Source organism: Equus quagga, chromosome 21, assembly GCF_021613505.1.
Source record: "Equus quagga isolate Etosha38 chromosome 21, UCLA_HA_Equagga_1.0, whole genome shotgun sequence".
NCBI classification, from domain to species: Eukaryota; Metazoa; Chordata; class Mammalia; order Perissodactyla; family Equidae; genus Equus; species Equus quagga.
The window spans coordinates 14327961-14345909 of record NC_060287.1 but is presented as its reverse complement, the minus strand read 5'-3'; the positions used below and the strand labels follow the sequence as shown (position 1 = coordinate 14345909).

The window sequence follows — 17949 nt, the reverse complement described above, 5'->3', positions numbered from 1 at the left end:
GCTCTATTTAAGATTCTCCTAATTTTCACAAGTAAATTCACAAGGTTACATTCTGTAAGTATTCAAACCAGCAGAGGTAGAAAGGCATGTCTAAATTTCGAGGAGTAATTTTTCAAACACTTTTTATCAACATAAATTCATTTCTCAATGTTTATTTATGAACTTTCTTCTTAAGAAGTTTTCCGACTTTTAAGATATACTGCAATCATATCCAGTCCTTCAAATTTTAAACAGATGTTTTATGCTGGTATATTTAGCAGAGGTCTACACTATCTATTGTTCTGACAGAAGTTAACATTGTTGAGTTGTTAAATCTGACTCATAGTATTCCCTCAGAATCCTCTTCTAGAACTACGTTTGTCCTTTCCATACCTTGTGGCTGCCTATGAAGGTAATTATTTAAGTCACCTGTCACAGATACTGCAATAAAACCACCACACATTTACAAAACGAAATGTAATACTGGTCATTAGGTGATGCTACTGCTTTGCATTTAATTTTTTAACTTCTTTTTCACCAGACCTTTAACAAGGTCCTACTAATCAGACTCTATATGTTACCTATTCAGTCTTATTTCCTGTTCCTCTTCAACAAAGACCTGCTTCCACCTAGGTGAGGCTCGACCCCACACAGATGCACAAGCGTTTTTTTTCCTTAAGTTCTCTGGATGCAGGATGCCCTTTCTTGTTCATTCCTCATCTATCTACAGATGACCAATTCAATGAGACTAGTTTAAGTCCCTCTCTCTTTTGAAATCTTCAGTTCTAAAGATCCAAATGAGATCATATTCTAAATTTGTAACTCCTTACAAACTTTATTGTGATATAACCATTTGTATACATTAGAAGATAGGAAACATACAAACATACAATATACTCTGGAGGCAGTTAGATCTAAGGAAAAGTTGACCAGACTAAGATTCAGAAAGCTAGGTATACCATTTACTAATTGTGACATAAAACAAGTCACATAATTCTCCAAACAGATAATCATCTAGGAAAATATGTATTACCAAAATTGCTTTAAGAGTTATAAAAACTGCAGAAACCCAGAAAAACTACAGAACTGAAAAGGTTGCCCAAGATCTGTACCCAATAAAGGAATCAGGCCCACACTGTTTTAGAGCTGTGCTGCTATGTCAAATCTTCAAGGACCAGATGATTTCTATGATATCTAAACTGCTCCAAAGCCTGAAAAAAGGGGATATACAAGGCTAGTATAATCTGAATATCAAAAACTGACAAATATAAAAAAAGAAACTATAGATCAATTTACCTATGAACATAGATGCCAACACCCATATCTATTTTTGATAAACTAAACTGTGTACAAAGTATATATAGGAATAGTGTTTACAATGATTTGCAAAAAACAAACAAACAAACAATGATCTTTACAGTCCAAGGATTACGGAGAAATCTGTTCAGCATCTCAAACAGATGCCTTAAAAAATTTCCAAATTCCAACATCAATCAGTTTAAAAGAAAACTCTTAACTATGAATTTAGGAAAGTGTTTTTAAATTTATAAGAGGGATCTATAAAAAACAAATATTACACATCATATTTAATAATAAAACACTAGAGATATTCTCATTAAAATCAGAAACTAGACAAAGGACCTTACTACATTCTTTTAATATTTAAGTATATTCTGAAAAGTCGAGTCAACATTAATAAAACCAGAAATGAAATAAAAAGTAAAATGAAAATTATCCAAATAATGAGGTAATTATTGGTAGACAGTTTACTGAAATAATCAAGAAAGTCAACTGAAAAATTATTAGAAAACATAGAGTTCAGTAAGGTAAATGGGTACAATATAAATAAAACTAACTACCTCTCCCACTACCTACCCTACGAATAACCTAGTAGAAAAAGTGGGGATTAGTGACTCAATTCATAAAAACAAACAAGTTTTATACATCTAGGAGTAAATTAAACAAGAAAGGTATAAAACCATTGTGAAGTAAAATTATAAAACCTTACTAAAGGACATAACAAAGGACCAAATATTGAAGAAGCATAATCATTTTCCTTTTGGGGAAGATTCAAAACACTAAAAACCTAATTCTCCACCTCCCCCTAAATTAAAGCATAAATATAATGCAAGTACAATCAAATTCTGAAAAGACTTGGGAAGGTGGCAATTGATTCTAAAAGTTATCAAAAAAGAAAAATAAGACTTGCCAACTTTTTGTTTATAAGAGCAAAATGAGAAAGTGTTTTTCCTACAAAATGTCAAAATACATTACAAATGGTCCATAATGTAAACAGGTGTTCAAACATAGAAAAACATCAGTGGAACAGAGAGACCCAAACAGACCCACCTATAAATGGGATTTACTGTGTGATAAAGATGGTATTTCAAGTCAGTGTAAAAAGGATGGCATTAATCAAAATTTTATGTTTGCAGTATTTGAAGATTTCTCTATTTGGAGAAAAGTAAAATCCCCATCTAGGAATCTAAACAAAAAGTAAAATCATGAAAATACTAGAATTAAAGACTTGAATAATTTTAGAAGCAAACAGCCCCTCAAATCAATAAAGAAAATATTGTTGTTTAATAAGATTTTATAAATTTTTTATAAATGTTTGATAAATTTTATAAGATTTTAAAATTCTGCACAAAAAGACCAAAAACAAATCTAAACAAAAAACCACAAAATACAATTTGCAAATTATAGATGAATCAAATTTCTTAGCAGACCAAATGCTCATTTAAACAAAAATCCCCTCAAAATAAAAAATGTACAGACATGATGAATAGGCAGTTAACATAATAAATATCAACTACCAAAAAACTTACAAAAAGATACCCTCAGGAAAGATTAAAGAAATACACAGAATAGTGGGATTTCAGATAACCATCAATGGAAGTACAAACTAGTATAACTATTTGAAGGCAATTAGAAAATACTATCAATATTTAAAATACATAAGCATTTTGACTTGGCAATTCTACTTTGCTATGTTTACATAAGTTTTCAGTAATACATGTATAAGAATGTTCAGAAAAATAGTGGAAATGACCCAAATATCCAGCAAAAACAATGGAAATGATGAATTTAATAATAGCTAACAATTTTGAGTGTTTCTTACGTGACAGACACTGTTCAATGAGCTCTACATGGATTATCTCATTTAATTCTCAATAACTTTTCATTTATAAATGAAAAAATTGGCCCTGATAATTTAAGTAAATTGCCTAGGGTCACACAATTACTGAGTGACAAAGCTAGGCTTTAAACCTAGGCATCTAACCATAGAGCCCTTGCTGGTAACAACTAGTCTGGGACAGAGCTTCCTAACCTAGAGCATGATTAAGTTATAGGCATACTGAGACACTAATCCATCAGCCTTTATGGTGCCTAGAAGGTCCATCACTTTTGTACATACATTATCATTTCCTACGTTTGTCATACCATGGAAAAACTGGGATGCCCTGCTTTAAAAAGAGAATGTTTAAGTAAATTTTAGTAAGCTCAATAGGACATAAAATGGAGCCATGAAAAATGAGATAGATCTACAAATCTTGAAACGAATAATCACCCACCATATTATATGAAAAAAGAAGTACTGAAGAAGAAAGCAGTGGAAAGAGAATACTTCTGTTTTTATGTAAGCTATAAATGTATGGATGCATACTGAATGTCAGTCTTTTCTATGTAGGAGGCTATACAAGAAACAATAGAAGCTAACTGCGGAGTGAGAATTACAAAGTGAGAAATAAATGTTTATACTCTTTGTTTTGGTATATGTCTATTTTATTAGTTTAAACATCAATTTCTCTAAGAATCTCTCGAGATACCAGCTCTGCTTTCCCATCATATGTTCTCCCACGTCAAAGAGTTCCTTTAACACACCGACTATATTGTAACTAGCGTGTTCTTCCCCACTAGAAAATAAGCTTCATTAAGGCAGGAACTCGGTCCATCATTTCCCCAGTTACATCCTCTAGATTTAGGACAATGCCTTGACATAAACAGGTAATAAATACCTCTTGAATATGTCCATCAACGGCAGAATGGAAAAAAAAATTATAGTGTATTCATACAACGGAATACCATAATGAGAAAGAGCAAACTACAACTCTACCTAGTAACAGAGATGAAGCTCTAAACATGTTCTTGAGTAAAAGCAGCCAGACAAAAAAGGGCCTGAAGTAAAAGATTCCAGGTGTATAAAGTTAAATAGGAACACTTATTTTTATGTTGTTACAGGTCCACAGAGTGCCAGCCCTGTTGGCCTAGCGGTTCAAGTTTGGCGCGTTACGCTTTGGCAGCCTGGATTCTGTTCCCGGGTGTGGAGCCACACCACTCGTCTGTGAGTTGCCACGCTGTGGTGGTGGCTACATAGAAGAACTAGAAGGATTTACAACTAGAATACACAACTATGAACTGGGGTATTGGGGAAGAAAAGGAGAGAAAGATTGGCAACTGATGTTAGCTCAGGGCGAATCTTTCTTAGCAAAAAAAAAAAAGGTCCAGATAATGTCTACTTTTGAGCAGGGAGAGAGTGTAGTGATAGGAGGAAGAAACAAAGGTAGCTTCTGCAGTACTGTCATGTTCTATTCTTTGGCCTGGTTGGTAGCTACATGGATATGTTTATTCTGTGATAATTCACTGAGCTGTACACTCACACACTGTGTACTTTTCAGCATGTTTTATGTTGTAGTAAATATATTTTAATATCTTTTGAGTAAACAAAGGGGTAATAATAATAGGCATTTTGAAAGTAAAAAAAGTGATAAAGTTATGTCAACTGGGAACAACTGTTATGAAGCACTGAAATAACCAGTAAGTTAAAGTCTCATTAATATAAAAATATTATGTCATTAAAATTCTAAGGGCACTTTAATAGGTATAGACCAAAAAAAGTACAAAAAAGAAATTTTAATGTTTTTCAAAGTAAATGAAAAAAGTTACACTAATGCCACAATTATGATATGACCGTCCCTTTTCCACCCCCAGATACACACACATACAAGCAACTACTACTTCGAGAACATTCATTCCTTTTTTTTTCTTCTGGCTTTTATTTTGCTCATCATAGCAGCCCTGTACTGCCTTTCTCTGGATTTCATTTTTACGTGACAAAAACTTCTCTCTTTAAGCCACTATTACTTGGAGATTTTCTGTTAACAGTGGAAACTAATCCTAACAAATAAAGTCAGTTTGAGTGAAGAATCCAAATCAGTGTCTTTCTTCATTTATTTCTCCAGATCTGCCTATCTATTAACTCTTCTATATTGTATCTTTATGTGGGAGGGCTTCTGATGGAAATAGTAACAGTGCCTGAGCGGTTGGTAACTCTTCCTAATGGAGGGTAAACCTCAGCAAGTCCACTTACCGAGATGTAAGTTTCATTCTCCAACTTATCTTTTTATTGGTAACAAAGTTAACAGTTTTATCACTAGCAAACATACGTAACATTTAAAAAATTGGTCTAATCATAATACATAAGGAAATCCATATTTAGAAACAGGCACAGAGTTGAAAAGCTTCTTCTCATAGCCAAAAAGCTAATACAAAATAAACTCAACAAGGATTTCTTTTTTGATAATGTGACAGGATAGAAGATACATAAACTCTTTTCCCTCAATTCATAATAAACTGAGCATTAAAGAGAATAAAAACTAAAAATATATAATATCTAATTTAGGGAAATAAGAAGACAAAAGCAGCCACATAAGTTAGATATTGTGCTATACATATACTGTGTATTAATATTGAATGCTGATATTGATTAGAATCAATTACCAAGAAAACATAAAACATTTAAATAGGCCAATCACTGTAGAAGGAACCGAAAAAAAAAATTGTCAAAAAATCTACAACCATGGGCTGGCCCCATGGCCAAGTGGTTAAGTTGGCACGCTCCACTTTGGCGGCCCAGGGTTTAGTCAGTTCAGATCCTGGGCTCAGACATGGCATGGCTCATCAGGCCACGCTGAGGCGGCGTCCCACATAGCATAACCAGAGGCACTCACAATTAGAATATACAACTATGCACTGGGGGGCTTTGGAGAGGAGGAGGGAAAAAGAAGATTGGCAACAGATGTTAGCTCAGGTGCCAAGCTTTAAAAAACAAAAACTGCAACAAAAGAAGGGGCTAGGCTCAAATAGTTCTAAAGTGAGTTCTAACTTACTCTTATGGAACAAATAATTTCTATGTAAACTACACTAGAGTATAAGAAAAACAGAGGGCTCTCAAATTCATTTATTAAAGTTAACATAAGCAGAATATCAAACCTGATGAAGACAGCAGAAAAAAGAAAAAAACACACTATTCTATTAATACAGAATGCAGAAAGCTCAAATAAAATGCTAGTGAGTTAAATGTAAACAGTGTGTACATCTGAATTTATAAAATAAAAATTTACTAAGAAAAGTGTTTTAAGAAAGTAGTGCAGAAAATTTATAATACTTTGGGTTGAAGAAAATTTTTTATATAGCAATGAAACTCTAGAATTCAGAAAGGAGGAAAAAGATTTGAAAGCAAAGTATCTTTAAATCTTCTTTATGGGAAAAGGTACCATAAACTAATTCAAAGAGAAATGGCTGACTAGGAAAAAACACAGGACATACGTCCATAAAAAGGGTAACATATAACAAATGAGACAACATTTATACCATGTAATATTAAATGCAGGTAGTAAAGGTTATGTGGTAGATATACTGTCTTAACATTAAGAATGCCACAATATATAAGAGTGATATGTTACAAATAAAATGAATAGTGAAATTTTAAAAATGAAAAAAATTTCTCTATATATGCATATTTGTATAAACAAAAGGAAAACCTGAGATGCTACACAAGTGTTAAGAGTGGTTATAAGAAGGCAGTGGCAGAGACTGTGGTTATTTAATTTTATTTTAGATACCGCTGTATTACTGAACAACTGCATTTTGTATATATTACTGTTATTTACATGACAAATTTTCTAAAATCATATACTACCAGCTAGAATTTTTCAAAGGTTAATCATTTACCTATACCAAATACACACATTAATTGTAAACAACTGATAATGTTTATGTAAGAATACACACACATATACTTCTCAATTACAGATGGGTGAGAATGTGCAGATATAAACTTCAGAGAGATCTGTGGCTGTCTCACAATCAGAAAGTAAACCAAAAAGAGAAATAAATGAGATATAGAAAATACATAAAGAATGCAAAGGGCATCCCCCAGGTGATGGCGAAAGAAGACCTCAAGATATTAGTTACACACCAGGAGGCAAGGAGAACCAGTGCAGACTGGAGCAGGTCACAAAGCTCCAAAACAGACTTCCCCAAGAAGAAAAATCGACAAAGAGCAGAATAAGAGGAGATTTAGGCCAATGGTGGAGAGTCTGGAAGTGAATCAGTGATACACATAGAAAACTAAGCAAACCAAACACCAAAACAACTAACTCCAAGGAAAATGAAAACTGTGGGGAAAAAATTAACAGTAATAATGTTTATGAGTTTATGATTTAGCTCAATTTTGAGTAGCATACACAGAAATAAAAATACAAACTGAGAATTGTGATTAATCAAAAGGACAAGATTCTACATGTAGGTCTGTGTGTGCGTAGAGGGAAGGATGGGAACTGTGTATGTGTCAGTGTGTCTATGTGGGCAGGGCAAGACAGAGGGCTCATCCTCATCGTTCACATCCCATAGTAGGGAATTCAGCAGGAAATATGTAAACTAAGGATCACAAAAACAAAGCATTCTACTTAAAGATACAGAATTAACTTAACAGCAGGAGGATTAGATAAAATAATGGAAAGCCACTACCATGGCGGGGAGAGGCGGGGTGACTGCTCTTTGTAGTACGTACAATTAGTTGGCTCCTTATAATAAATGCAGATATTAATTTAATAAAAGTGAGATTTCCAATTTAACATCATGATGCCCAACTTGATAAAAAATAACGGCACTGTAAACAAGAGATAACCTTCCCACAAAAAATAGATGAAAACTTTAAAAGACATACATTCAGTGCTGTTTAAGGAAAAAAAATGTAGACTATCTGGGAATAAGGATGAATTTTTAAACAGAAAAGTTGTTTTTTTTTTAATAAGATAGTGTTTCAGCCTCTCCTTAGGAGATCTTAACAGGGTGGTCAACTCATCCTGGGACCAGAACTTCCACAGTTTCACACTGAAAGTCCCATATCCCAGGAAATCCCTGAGTCTCGGGCATACGAGGATGGTTGGTCACTGGAATCCTAATGAGCTGAAACGTTTACTGTAGGAGGCCACGATGCACAGGGCCTTTGTTCTGTACTACGTACTGAAAGAAATAGTGAAAATAAGCAGTGTCGTGAAGATCAAGTTGGATGATGGCAAAGTAAAGAAAACTAAGGGAAAACTTTCTATTTTTAATGTCAAGAAAGGGAGCATGTTGCTTACTGTAGTGAACTATACCTTAATAAAGCTGGGGGGATTTTTCTTAGAAAAACAAACACTGAAAAGTGGGAAAGAGTGAAAAAAACTTGGAAGATTTTGGTTAATCTAAATAAAATGACAAAACATAGTGTTTTCATCTTTTGAATCTGTAAAAGCAAATGACATTGTATTCAAAACAGTATAAAGATCTGGTTTTAGAGAGAAAAAAGATCTAGCTATGGAATAATGCATCCACTTGGCAGTCTCACATATCTTGAAATGACTAGGTATCAAAAATTAATTATGGGGAAAACAGTGAATATGAAATATGAAAAGGTAATAAATAAACAAATTATTTTAAAAGCAATCAAATGAAGAAAGCAATTTAGTACCAAATGATAAAAAAATTAAATAAAAATATTGTAATATATTTTAATTAAATTTAGTTAAATTTAATTAAATAAAAATATTGTATTTTTTTTTCTACAATTACAATTGTAATTGTAGACTAACAGTACAACCAATGAGGAGAAAATAAATACTACCAGAAGCAATCAATCAAGCTTGTACTTTGGCTCATCAATAGCCTTTATTTCCTTCAAATAAAAATACAATTTAAATTTCTGTTAACAAATTAGAAGTGCACTATTAGGGTAACTAGAGCAAAATGCTTTGCTTTGTTGAATGATCTGGATTAAAAAAAAAAAATCAGTCAAATTCATGCATAAAAGAAACCCCCAGAACATCAGGTGGCCATGGCTACAAAAGGAAAACAGAATTATACACAAAGTCAAATTTAATTCAAGGAAATAAAACATTTTAAGAAGTTTAATTTAAAAAAACTAAGAAAATAAAACGAAAATGTTAATTGTACCTTAAAGAACCCTGCTTCAGGGCCACACCTGTCATATACATTCCTGGATTTACCTATCGCCATGATAATACCTTGCATGTTCGGTGTCATCATGATCTGCCACAAGGGATTTAAAGTAAGAGTTTTTGAATGGTTAACATTAAAAAAATCCAAAATCAAAAATAACTTCTTTACATGCAAGTTAAAAGTCTTGTTTTTCACTATATATAAATCAAACCTTGCATTTGTTTATAGCAAATGTGATCTGATATGCATGTAAGTATCTTTCAAAATCATCCACACAGGGCCACAGCAAGCTCATATGGTGCCTTTGTGCACAATGCAAAAAGGCATCCTCTCAGAACTGAAGAATTTTAAAAAGGTACCCCCTTCTTGATAAGCAAATTAGAAAAATGTGCTGCTTTCTGAGAGAACCATTTAGAAAAAGCAACACTCTTTTTATTTACAAAGATGCCTCTTCTTTAAGGCTTAGGGAGCTCAGCATGAGCTCAATTTCAACTCCACTTCTGCCTGATGGCTCATCACTCCTGCACAATCATACAACCTAAACATCCAGAAGCAGCAGCCCCATATCCGTGTGACTTATTTTCAAAAGTTCCAAGGCACATGCACTGTTAAACTGTTGCTCCAACAAATCAAAAAAAAAAAAACAACAACACAACAACACAACACAGAACTCTGCCAACAGCATAGCACTTGCACAAAAGATAGTGCTAAATGATTAATCACAATTTTACTTTTCTTTTTTTTTTTCTGGTGAGGAAGATTAGCCATGAGTTAACTACTGCCAATCCTCCTCTTTTTGCTGAGGAAGACTGGCCCTGAGCTAACATCCGTGCCCATCTTCCTCTACTTTGTTTGTGGGACACCTACCACACCATAGCTTTTGCCAAGTGGTGCCATGTCCGCCCCCAAAATCCGAACCTGTGAACCCCGGGCCGCCAAGAAGCAGAATGTGCACACTTAACCGCTGCGCCACCAGGCCGGCCCCTGCAGTAACTTTTAAATATCTGCAAAGTGGCAAAACTGAAGGCATTATGAAGCTATTGTATCACAGCAACCAAGAGACTGCATCCATTACTTCTGATTCACTGAACCTATTACCCCTATTTTGGATTATACACTGAGAGTTGCAATATACCTAACATTCTCTGCTTCAGAACATCCTTCCGACCAGTTCCTCTCTCACAAACCTGCTACTTATCCCCTTTATGGCCCATGCTTTCTTACACTGGCACAGTAACATTAATCACCTTATGACACCTCTGATTTTGGTGATTAACTCTTATACAATAGCTTAATTACAATCTTGGAATAAGTCTGAAAAAAAGTTATTTGGATAAAACTATTTAATATATATTCAATTCTCATCTGTGCCAGTAAAAACTAACAAATGATAGAATCCAAGGTCTTCTCTGTTGTTACTCTTCAGAAACAGCTTTACTGGCCTGCCCTCAAATATGGAAAAGATCAAACATGAGAGTCTTAAGGAAAAAACGGAAAAGGAGGGGCAAAAGCTGATGAGACCAGGACAACAGCACATGTTCCTCTGGATTTTCAAGAACATATCATGAGAAGCAAAAACGCCTCCACACTATTAGAAAGCTAAGTAGATGAGAATTAACAGTGAAGAGATAAGAATAACTGAGATGGAGGTGCCACAGTGTATAAAACACTGGTAGGCATTCAGTAGTGCTGATTCAATTCACAACTCAAGGTTGCAGGAGCAACAATATCCATTATCTGTTTGCAATCAGGCTGTAGGATCTTCCGGCAGGAAATGGTGGGCAAAGTATTATAATTCAAGTAAAACAGAAAAGGAATATAAAAATTATTTTTAAGTGCTCAAACTTTTTGCTATTTAATTAAACCTTATTGTAATCTATCAACCTGAGAGTTAAATGATCCTATGTCTGCATAAAAGAGTAAACTCTAAAAACACAAAATTATTCTTTTGAAAAATTCCATAAGCTTTCTACTTAAATTTTCATTTGAAATCCAAAGTTCTGTTAGCAATCAGTAAGGTAATTTCAGACCATGGGTGGCAAAGCTGAATGTTATGCAGCAAAAGACACAAGTGTGATGGTGCAGACATGCCCGAAGTACTTGTGTTAAACAGCAAAAAATAAGCAGGGCTAGTGCAGAGGGCTCTGACTAGTGCAGAGGGCTATAATAAAGGTACCTCGTCATCATAACCCCCCTCCTTCGCCTCAATCATAAATTTCCCTACATGAGGGATCGCCACCTCTACAACTTGCTGGGTAGAAGGTGGTTGGCTTGTGGTATTTTCAGGTTTCTGCAGAAGAAAATCATTAGTATGAACATTAGAAAGGAGAACAACGAAAGCACCAAGTTTCAGTGTACAGACTCGAGTCTTTTAAAAATACCTGCACCTGCTTAGCGTGAAAGTGAACATCAAATTGAACATCAGGAGCAGATGCACTAATCAAGTAATAATACAAGATTCACATCTCTCCCTTTACATCGCAACCACTAAACTTTCACTTTTTTCTGCAAAGCATTTTGGACTCCAAATCCTTAAAAATTAAAAAACACTAGAGTCGTATTTCCTACTGTTGTCTTTACAGCTGAAGGTTTTATTCTTTAAAAATTCCACTACCTCCATAAAGCCTTTCTTGATATCTCCCTCAAAATAAGATATGACCTCCTCTGAACCCAGGAGAATTTGTAGGTTTTCTTATGATTTCACCTATCCTTTCTAGTATTCCACTGTATATCCATTTATTATACATACTCTATTGTGTTACCTCACTCTGTACAGCCTGTGAGATTCTTGGATGATATATTTATATCGTAAGTGTCCAATGAATAACTCACTTTTGGAAAAGCTGTTGGAAAGTGATCTCCTTTTTAACAACTCAATCAGCTTTATTTCATTTTTTCTTTGTTAACAAATTCTACGAATTTCACTAATCATTAGTACAGTGGAAGCCAGTATGAAATCCAGCAAAGTCCACTCAAAGACACTAATATGGTTCATTCAAAATACTGTTCAGATTTCAAAAGAACTTATTTTACTGAATAGATTTATAACTAGCAGATTCACTATTTACCTATAAACAAATTCTGAAAGTACTTAAGGTGCTTGAAAGCCGTTTGCTTAATTTGAATCTGCATCATAAAAGTTTTCCTAAACAAAATAAACTTCAATTTTGACAAAAGGGGTTTTATTTTAATTTGAAATATAGGTAGATTTTAGTGATGAGAACATTTTCTTACTTTCCAAAAGCACAAATGCAGAAAGAGTTTAATTAAACCATAAAGTAAAACTAGCGGTCAAGACTGACATTATTATTTTTAAAAGAAATGCTAACCATAACATATTTAGACAAGGTTTCCTTACTTTGAGTCCTCAACTTTTCAAGAGGAAATAACCAACTTGCATGTTTGTTGTGATCACGAGAGACAATATTCTGCTAACTCAATACCTGGTACATAACAGCTGTTCTACAAACGACAAGCATTACCAATATTATTATATGATGATGCTACTTTAAACTGCTTACATTTAAATAGTTCTAACCCAATATTACTATCAAATATATCCTATAGAGATATGCTTGGCCTATGACATTTAATTAAGGATTTTTAATCCTTTTAGTATAGGAGAGAAGAATAATTGTACTAGGTCTCCATTCACAGGAGTGAAATATAAGCAGGTAAATTAAGAAATTTGTCTGGTCTTTGTGGTGAAAAATTTCTCACAAGCAAACCAACCTAAAACAATACGATCTTAAGAAGAGAAAATATAAATTTAAGGCAAGTAGCAACTGGAAAATGTATTACTTAGAATACTGATCTTACAAAACAACATATTCCCTTTGAAGAAAAAATGCACTTAGGAAAAATAAATGTCTTATAAACCTTTCCAGTTACCACAGAAGAGTTTCAACAGCATAATACTGACAAGTTATATGGGTGAAAGTTAAAAAAGGGAAGAAACTTTTGGTGCATATAATAATTCTGTTGCATCATTTATCAAGTTTAGATACCCTAAGGTACCACAAAATTTTTTCATATAAAGAATTTAAGGATTCACGGAAGTAAAGTACATGTGTATTTATCTTTTTCTATTATTACTGGGCCCTACTGTTAAGATGAACATCTAACAAAGGCATCTTTGAACATCTTGAAAAAGTTAAAAATAAGTTCTAGAGTTAATAAGTTGCAAAAATTATTAAAAAGATTTTTATTAATTGCCTAAAATCCATTAAATATGCGATTTTTAAAAAAGTGGTCTCATAAAAGAACTGTTAGAAAGCTTAATATAACTACATCCCTTCTGGCCCCCTTAATATGCTCAAACCAGTAATTCAACTATGCAGAATCTATTTCTAAAGAAATAACCTGAAATACGGAAAAAGTTTCATTTCTAGCAGCCTATTTATAATAATGCAAAAGTAGAAACAAATATACAACAGGGAAATGGGTAAGTAAACAAGAATTTAATCACTCAATGGAACGATACTCAACCACTAAATATTTTTTACAAAGAGTTTTTTTAACATAGGGAAATAGTTACGTTAAAATGTTAAGTGATTAAAAGAAGAAAAGGCAAGATATAAAATTTTATATGCAATAGTAACTCAACTACAAAACTAAATCCCGAACTCATATATAAAAATAAGAACGAAAGAAAACACACCAACATATTAACAGTGATTAACTTTGGGTACTGGGATTATGCATGATTCTTTCTTGGAGTACACTCTGCTACATTTTTCAAATTTTCTAAAATATTTCATTTAAAATTAAAGACATTCTTCTAAAAAGTAAGCTGTCTAAACATTTGGAGAGTCTCTCTCCATGGTTTCTGTGATTCTATGCTTTCCAGGGAGTTCTTCTTACACTAAGGTTGGAACTTAATATATTGGATATTTGTGAAATTACTAGGATTTAAGTAACAGAAGAAAACTAACAGCTACTTAGTGTCTACATTACATGCTAGGCACTTTCAAAAAAATGATCTTAATCCCACAATCACCTCCATTTTATGTAAAAGAAAAGTGAGGTTTAGAGAAATGAAGCAACTTATTAAAGTCTGCATAGCTAGTAAGAAGTAAAACTAATATTCAAAAACCCAGGACTATCTAATCCCAAAGTCTGAAGACTCTTTTCATCTATGGAATTAGTTTCTAAGCTATACCTTGACATGAGAAAACGCAGTAAGTGGTTACCATGCTCCTAAGCAACTGCCCATGAGATCAAGAACCACAGGCTGCTTCAGACAGCCACGATTAACAGGCAGCCACGACTAACGTCTTCTAAGACATGCTGCAGGATTTATACCGACAGTGGGGCCAACTGTTCTGGTGCTTCTCCAGAACAAAAGCCAAATAGAAAACGCTGTCTGTCATATTCTCTCAATGCCATCCTCCTTTCTCAAGGAAAGCGCGGAAGGTTGCTAGCTTATAAAATGATGTCCATATTAAAAGCAATCAAAATTTAAGCACTGATTTCTACAAATTTAAATTACACATGATTAGCCAAACTAAAAACATCATGATTCTACATTAAGCTAAGTAATGCTTTTAGCTTTCTGACGCCAGTTAAAAGAATGATACTTATTAACCATTATGTAGGCCTAATTTTAATTTGCAAAGGTCCCGGCAAATTAAAGTTTCTATTCGGCAAAATTATTTCTCCCTTGTATCTTCTTCTCTGCTTTTCTCTCTCCCTAGGTCTTCCTCTTCTATCAGCCTCAAGAAGTAGACATCCCAGATCCGGGAAAAGAAGCATTTTCCAGGAGCTGCTTTAGAGTTAGCAGGCGTTCACCTCAAGTTCACTTAGAGTCTCTAGAGCATTTGCCAAATTTGGAATAATCAAAAAAACCTACTCTACATTAACATATTGTTTTTTATGATAAGATGATATATAATCAAAAATTTTCACACAGCAAGTAAAATAAAAACGTAATTTCTGATTATTTCACTGATCAAAACATAATTAACAGAATACCCTATTATTTGAACATTTGGTTAATAAAGGTTTTATCATATTAAAGACTTCATTGCAATTAGCAGGTTATTGTTGGGATTAAGTTCACTAAATAGAAAATTATGTGTTGAAAAATTATACATCCTGTTCTATTTAGGTCTCTAGGAGTGCAATCTTCAAATACTAAAATTGGCTATCATGAAACCTGCATTAGAGCTGCTCGTCGTCACTAACAAAATTAAAAAAAAAAACAACTAAGCAACTGAATGGTTTTGCCGTACAAAATTCTTGAAATAACATCTCTCAGAATGTCATACTCATTGAAAACGTAGTTTGATAGCAATGTGTTCAATTCATTGCTATAAAAAGACACACTTGAGAACTATAATACCGAAGGATTATAATGACAATTTTGTACAGGTTGCTCTATTGAAATATGGATAAACCATCTTGTAAGATCATATTTATCCTGCTAATAATACTCTAACATACAGTATCTAGTATTTTATTGTTAAACACATTCCATGGAACAATGAAAATGATACCTTACATTTCCAACTATTCCAATGTAGTATGACTAAAGATGGAGGGAGAGGTGAGGGAAATGAGAAATAACGCTAAATTTTATACTTCTAAGTTCCAAATCAAATGACCAATGATTATGATTTTTCATAATTCTCTAACAGGAAGACAGAAACTTATCTCAAAAGAGAAGCATTTTAAAAATTACAGCTGAGGAAACTACAGCCTAGGGGTTAGGTGACACCCCCTGTCATTCACTGGTCACGTTCACGGCAGAGCCACCCCCAGGCCTGATTTCCAGATGGGCAGTTCTCCATTACACTGCTAGGAAACGTGAACATGACTATGTTAAGAGAGCTAAAAGAAAAGTTCTTACCGACTGCAAAACTGTTTCAGGACTTTTATCTTCATGCTCGTGTGATGCCTTGGTAATTAATCGAACAGTTTCTTCTTTCAAGTGCTTTGAGAAATCACTTCTTGATGGCTGCTCTAGATATTCCGGCTCTCCTGCTTGTGCTTCACAAGAAAAGAATCAATTGTATATCTAATATAAATCACAGAGAGTCTATACTAAGATGAATTTGTTATTTATTTCTAATTCGAAGTCATCCAATAATCAACTTTAATCTTCTATTTAAAGTAATATATCCTTCAATATACAACACCTTCCCCAGAATTTACCAAATAATAAATAAATCACATCCAAAAGTAGTCAAATAATTACTGAAGAAAGTACTCATTACAGTATATAGTAAAGAATTCACAGTAAACTTTTCTGCCATGATAAGTACCAAAATCTCATTTTGGAAAATCATTAGAATTCTACCAAAAAAAAAAAAAAAATGTGGTTTGTACAACAATCCTAGTCTGAGTTTCCACAGAGAGCACAGGAGCTGTTTTTCTGGCCCCAGTGTCCTTTTTCACAACTAATTGACAAAACCCTAACCCTGAATGAAGCCAACTTTCTGTTTTTTCTGAACTTCCCTCTGGTAGCTGAGCGCTGTTAGGGGAAAAAGAACTTGGCAAAATGGTATCAGTATAAGTTCAAGACTTCAAATACCATCCCTGCAAAGAACTCACAAAGTTAAACCAACTACCTGTGTTCTGAGGTCCAGAGCCACAGATGCAACAATGTATGCTGAATGTCCACTAGGTGTTCTCTAGACAATCCCAAAGGTTTTACATAAGTGAGCTTCTGCCTATCTCTCCAACATATCTTCTGTCCTTTGCCCTTTGCTCAAAAAGGGACATACACTAGCTTTTCTTCAGCTTATCTAAAACACATCAAAGAAGAGGTTTACCTTCCAACCTTCAGATCTTTCCTCATTTTCTTCCCTCTGCGTGTATGTTCATCCACTCTCACTCCCCCAATTAATAACTTCAATATATCCTTTTGTTTAAATACCAGTTCCTTATGGAAGCATTCCTGATTACACCACCTCTAGTGCAGGGTTTCTCAGCCTCAGCACTACTGACATTTTGATTCAAATGATTCGTTGGTGTGGAGGGCTGTCCTACGCATCCCGGCCTCCACCCACTAGAAGCCAGTAGTACTGTCTGAAGTGGTGACACCCAGAAGTTTCTCCAGTATTGTCCAATGTCTCCCGGGGAAAAAATCACTCTGAGATGAGAACCACTGCTCTAAAGTAACATACTTTCTTTTTAATAGCACTTACCACAATTATGACATAATTATTGTTCTAAGTATTTGTTTCAAGCCCATATCTCCTGCTAGACTGTAAGGATTTCAAAAGCAGGAATGCTTTCTCCCTTTTCTTTGCTATTTCTTCAACACCTAGCATATAATAAGCACACAACAGCTTAATGGAACAAGTGAATTTTATAAATAATTAATGATTGGATATGATGAATAAGAAAGTGCACTAAAATGTTCTACAATGTTACTGGGATTCATTAAGTGAGTCCTTAAGCTCAATCAACTGGTAAGTCCTTAAACTCAACCAAATGGTGGGACATAACAGGGCCCCTGTCAACTTTTCCAATATTTGATTTAAAAAATATCTCAAAGAGAAATATTATTCAAAGTGAAAAACTATAATTTCAACATGCATTCATGGTCACTAATCTATCCAATAAATTTTAATTAAGCATTTAACTATGTGCCAGGCACTAGGCTAGACATGGCGACTCTGAGGTAAATGAAGCAGCCAGTCTCTGCCCCTATGAAGCTAATAGTCACCTATGGAGAAA

The 17949-nt window shown here is 34.0% G+C and overlaps 1 protein-coding gene across 6 annotated transcripts in view; it reads right to left on the bottom strand.

Moving 5' to 3' along the window:
- USP25 (ubiquitin specific peptidase 25) overlaps positions 1-17949 on the bottom strand; it is a 125634-nt gene that overhangs the window by 17639 nt on the left and 90046 nt on the right. For 4 of the 6 annotated variants that reach the window (XM_046648081.1, XM_046648082.1, XM_046648083.1 and 1 more), the window contains 3 exons: positions 16115-16254; positions 11441-11554; positions 9259-9354 (listed from right to left, as the gene is read on the bottom strand). In XM_046648081.1, the coding sequence (XP_046504037.1) occupies positions 9259-9354; positions 11441-11554; positions 16115-16254 (350 nt within the window). The remainder of the gene's footprint in view (positions 1-9258; positions 9355-11440; positions 11555-16114; positions 16255-17949) is intronic. The other 2 variants (XM_046648084.1, XM_046648086.1) reach the window with 1 other exon arrangement.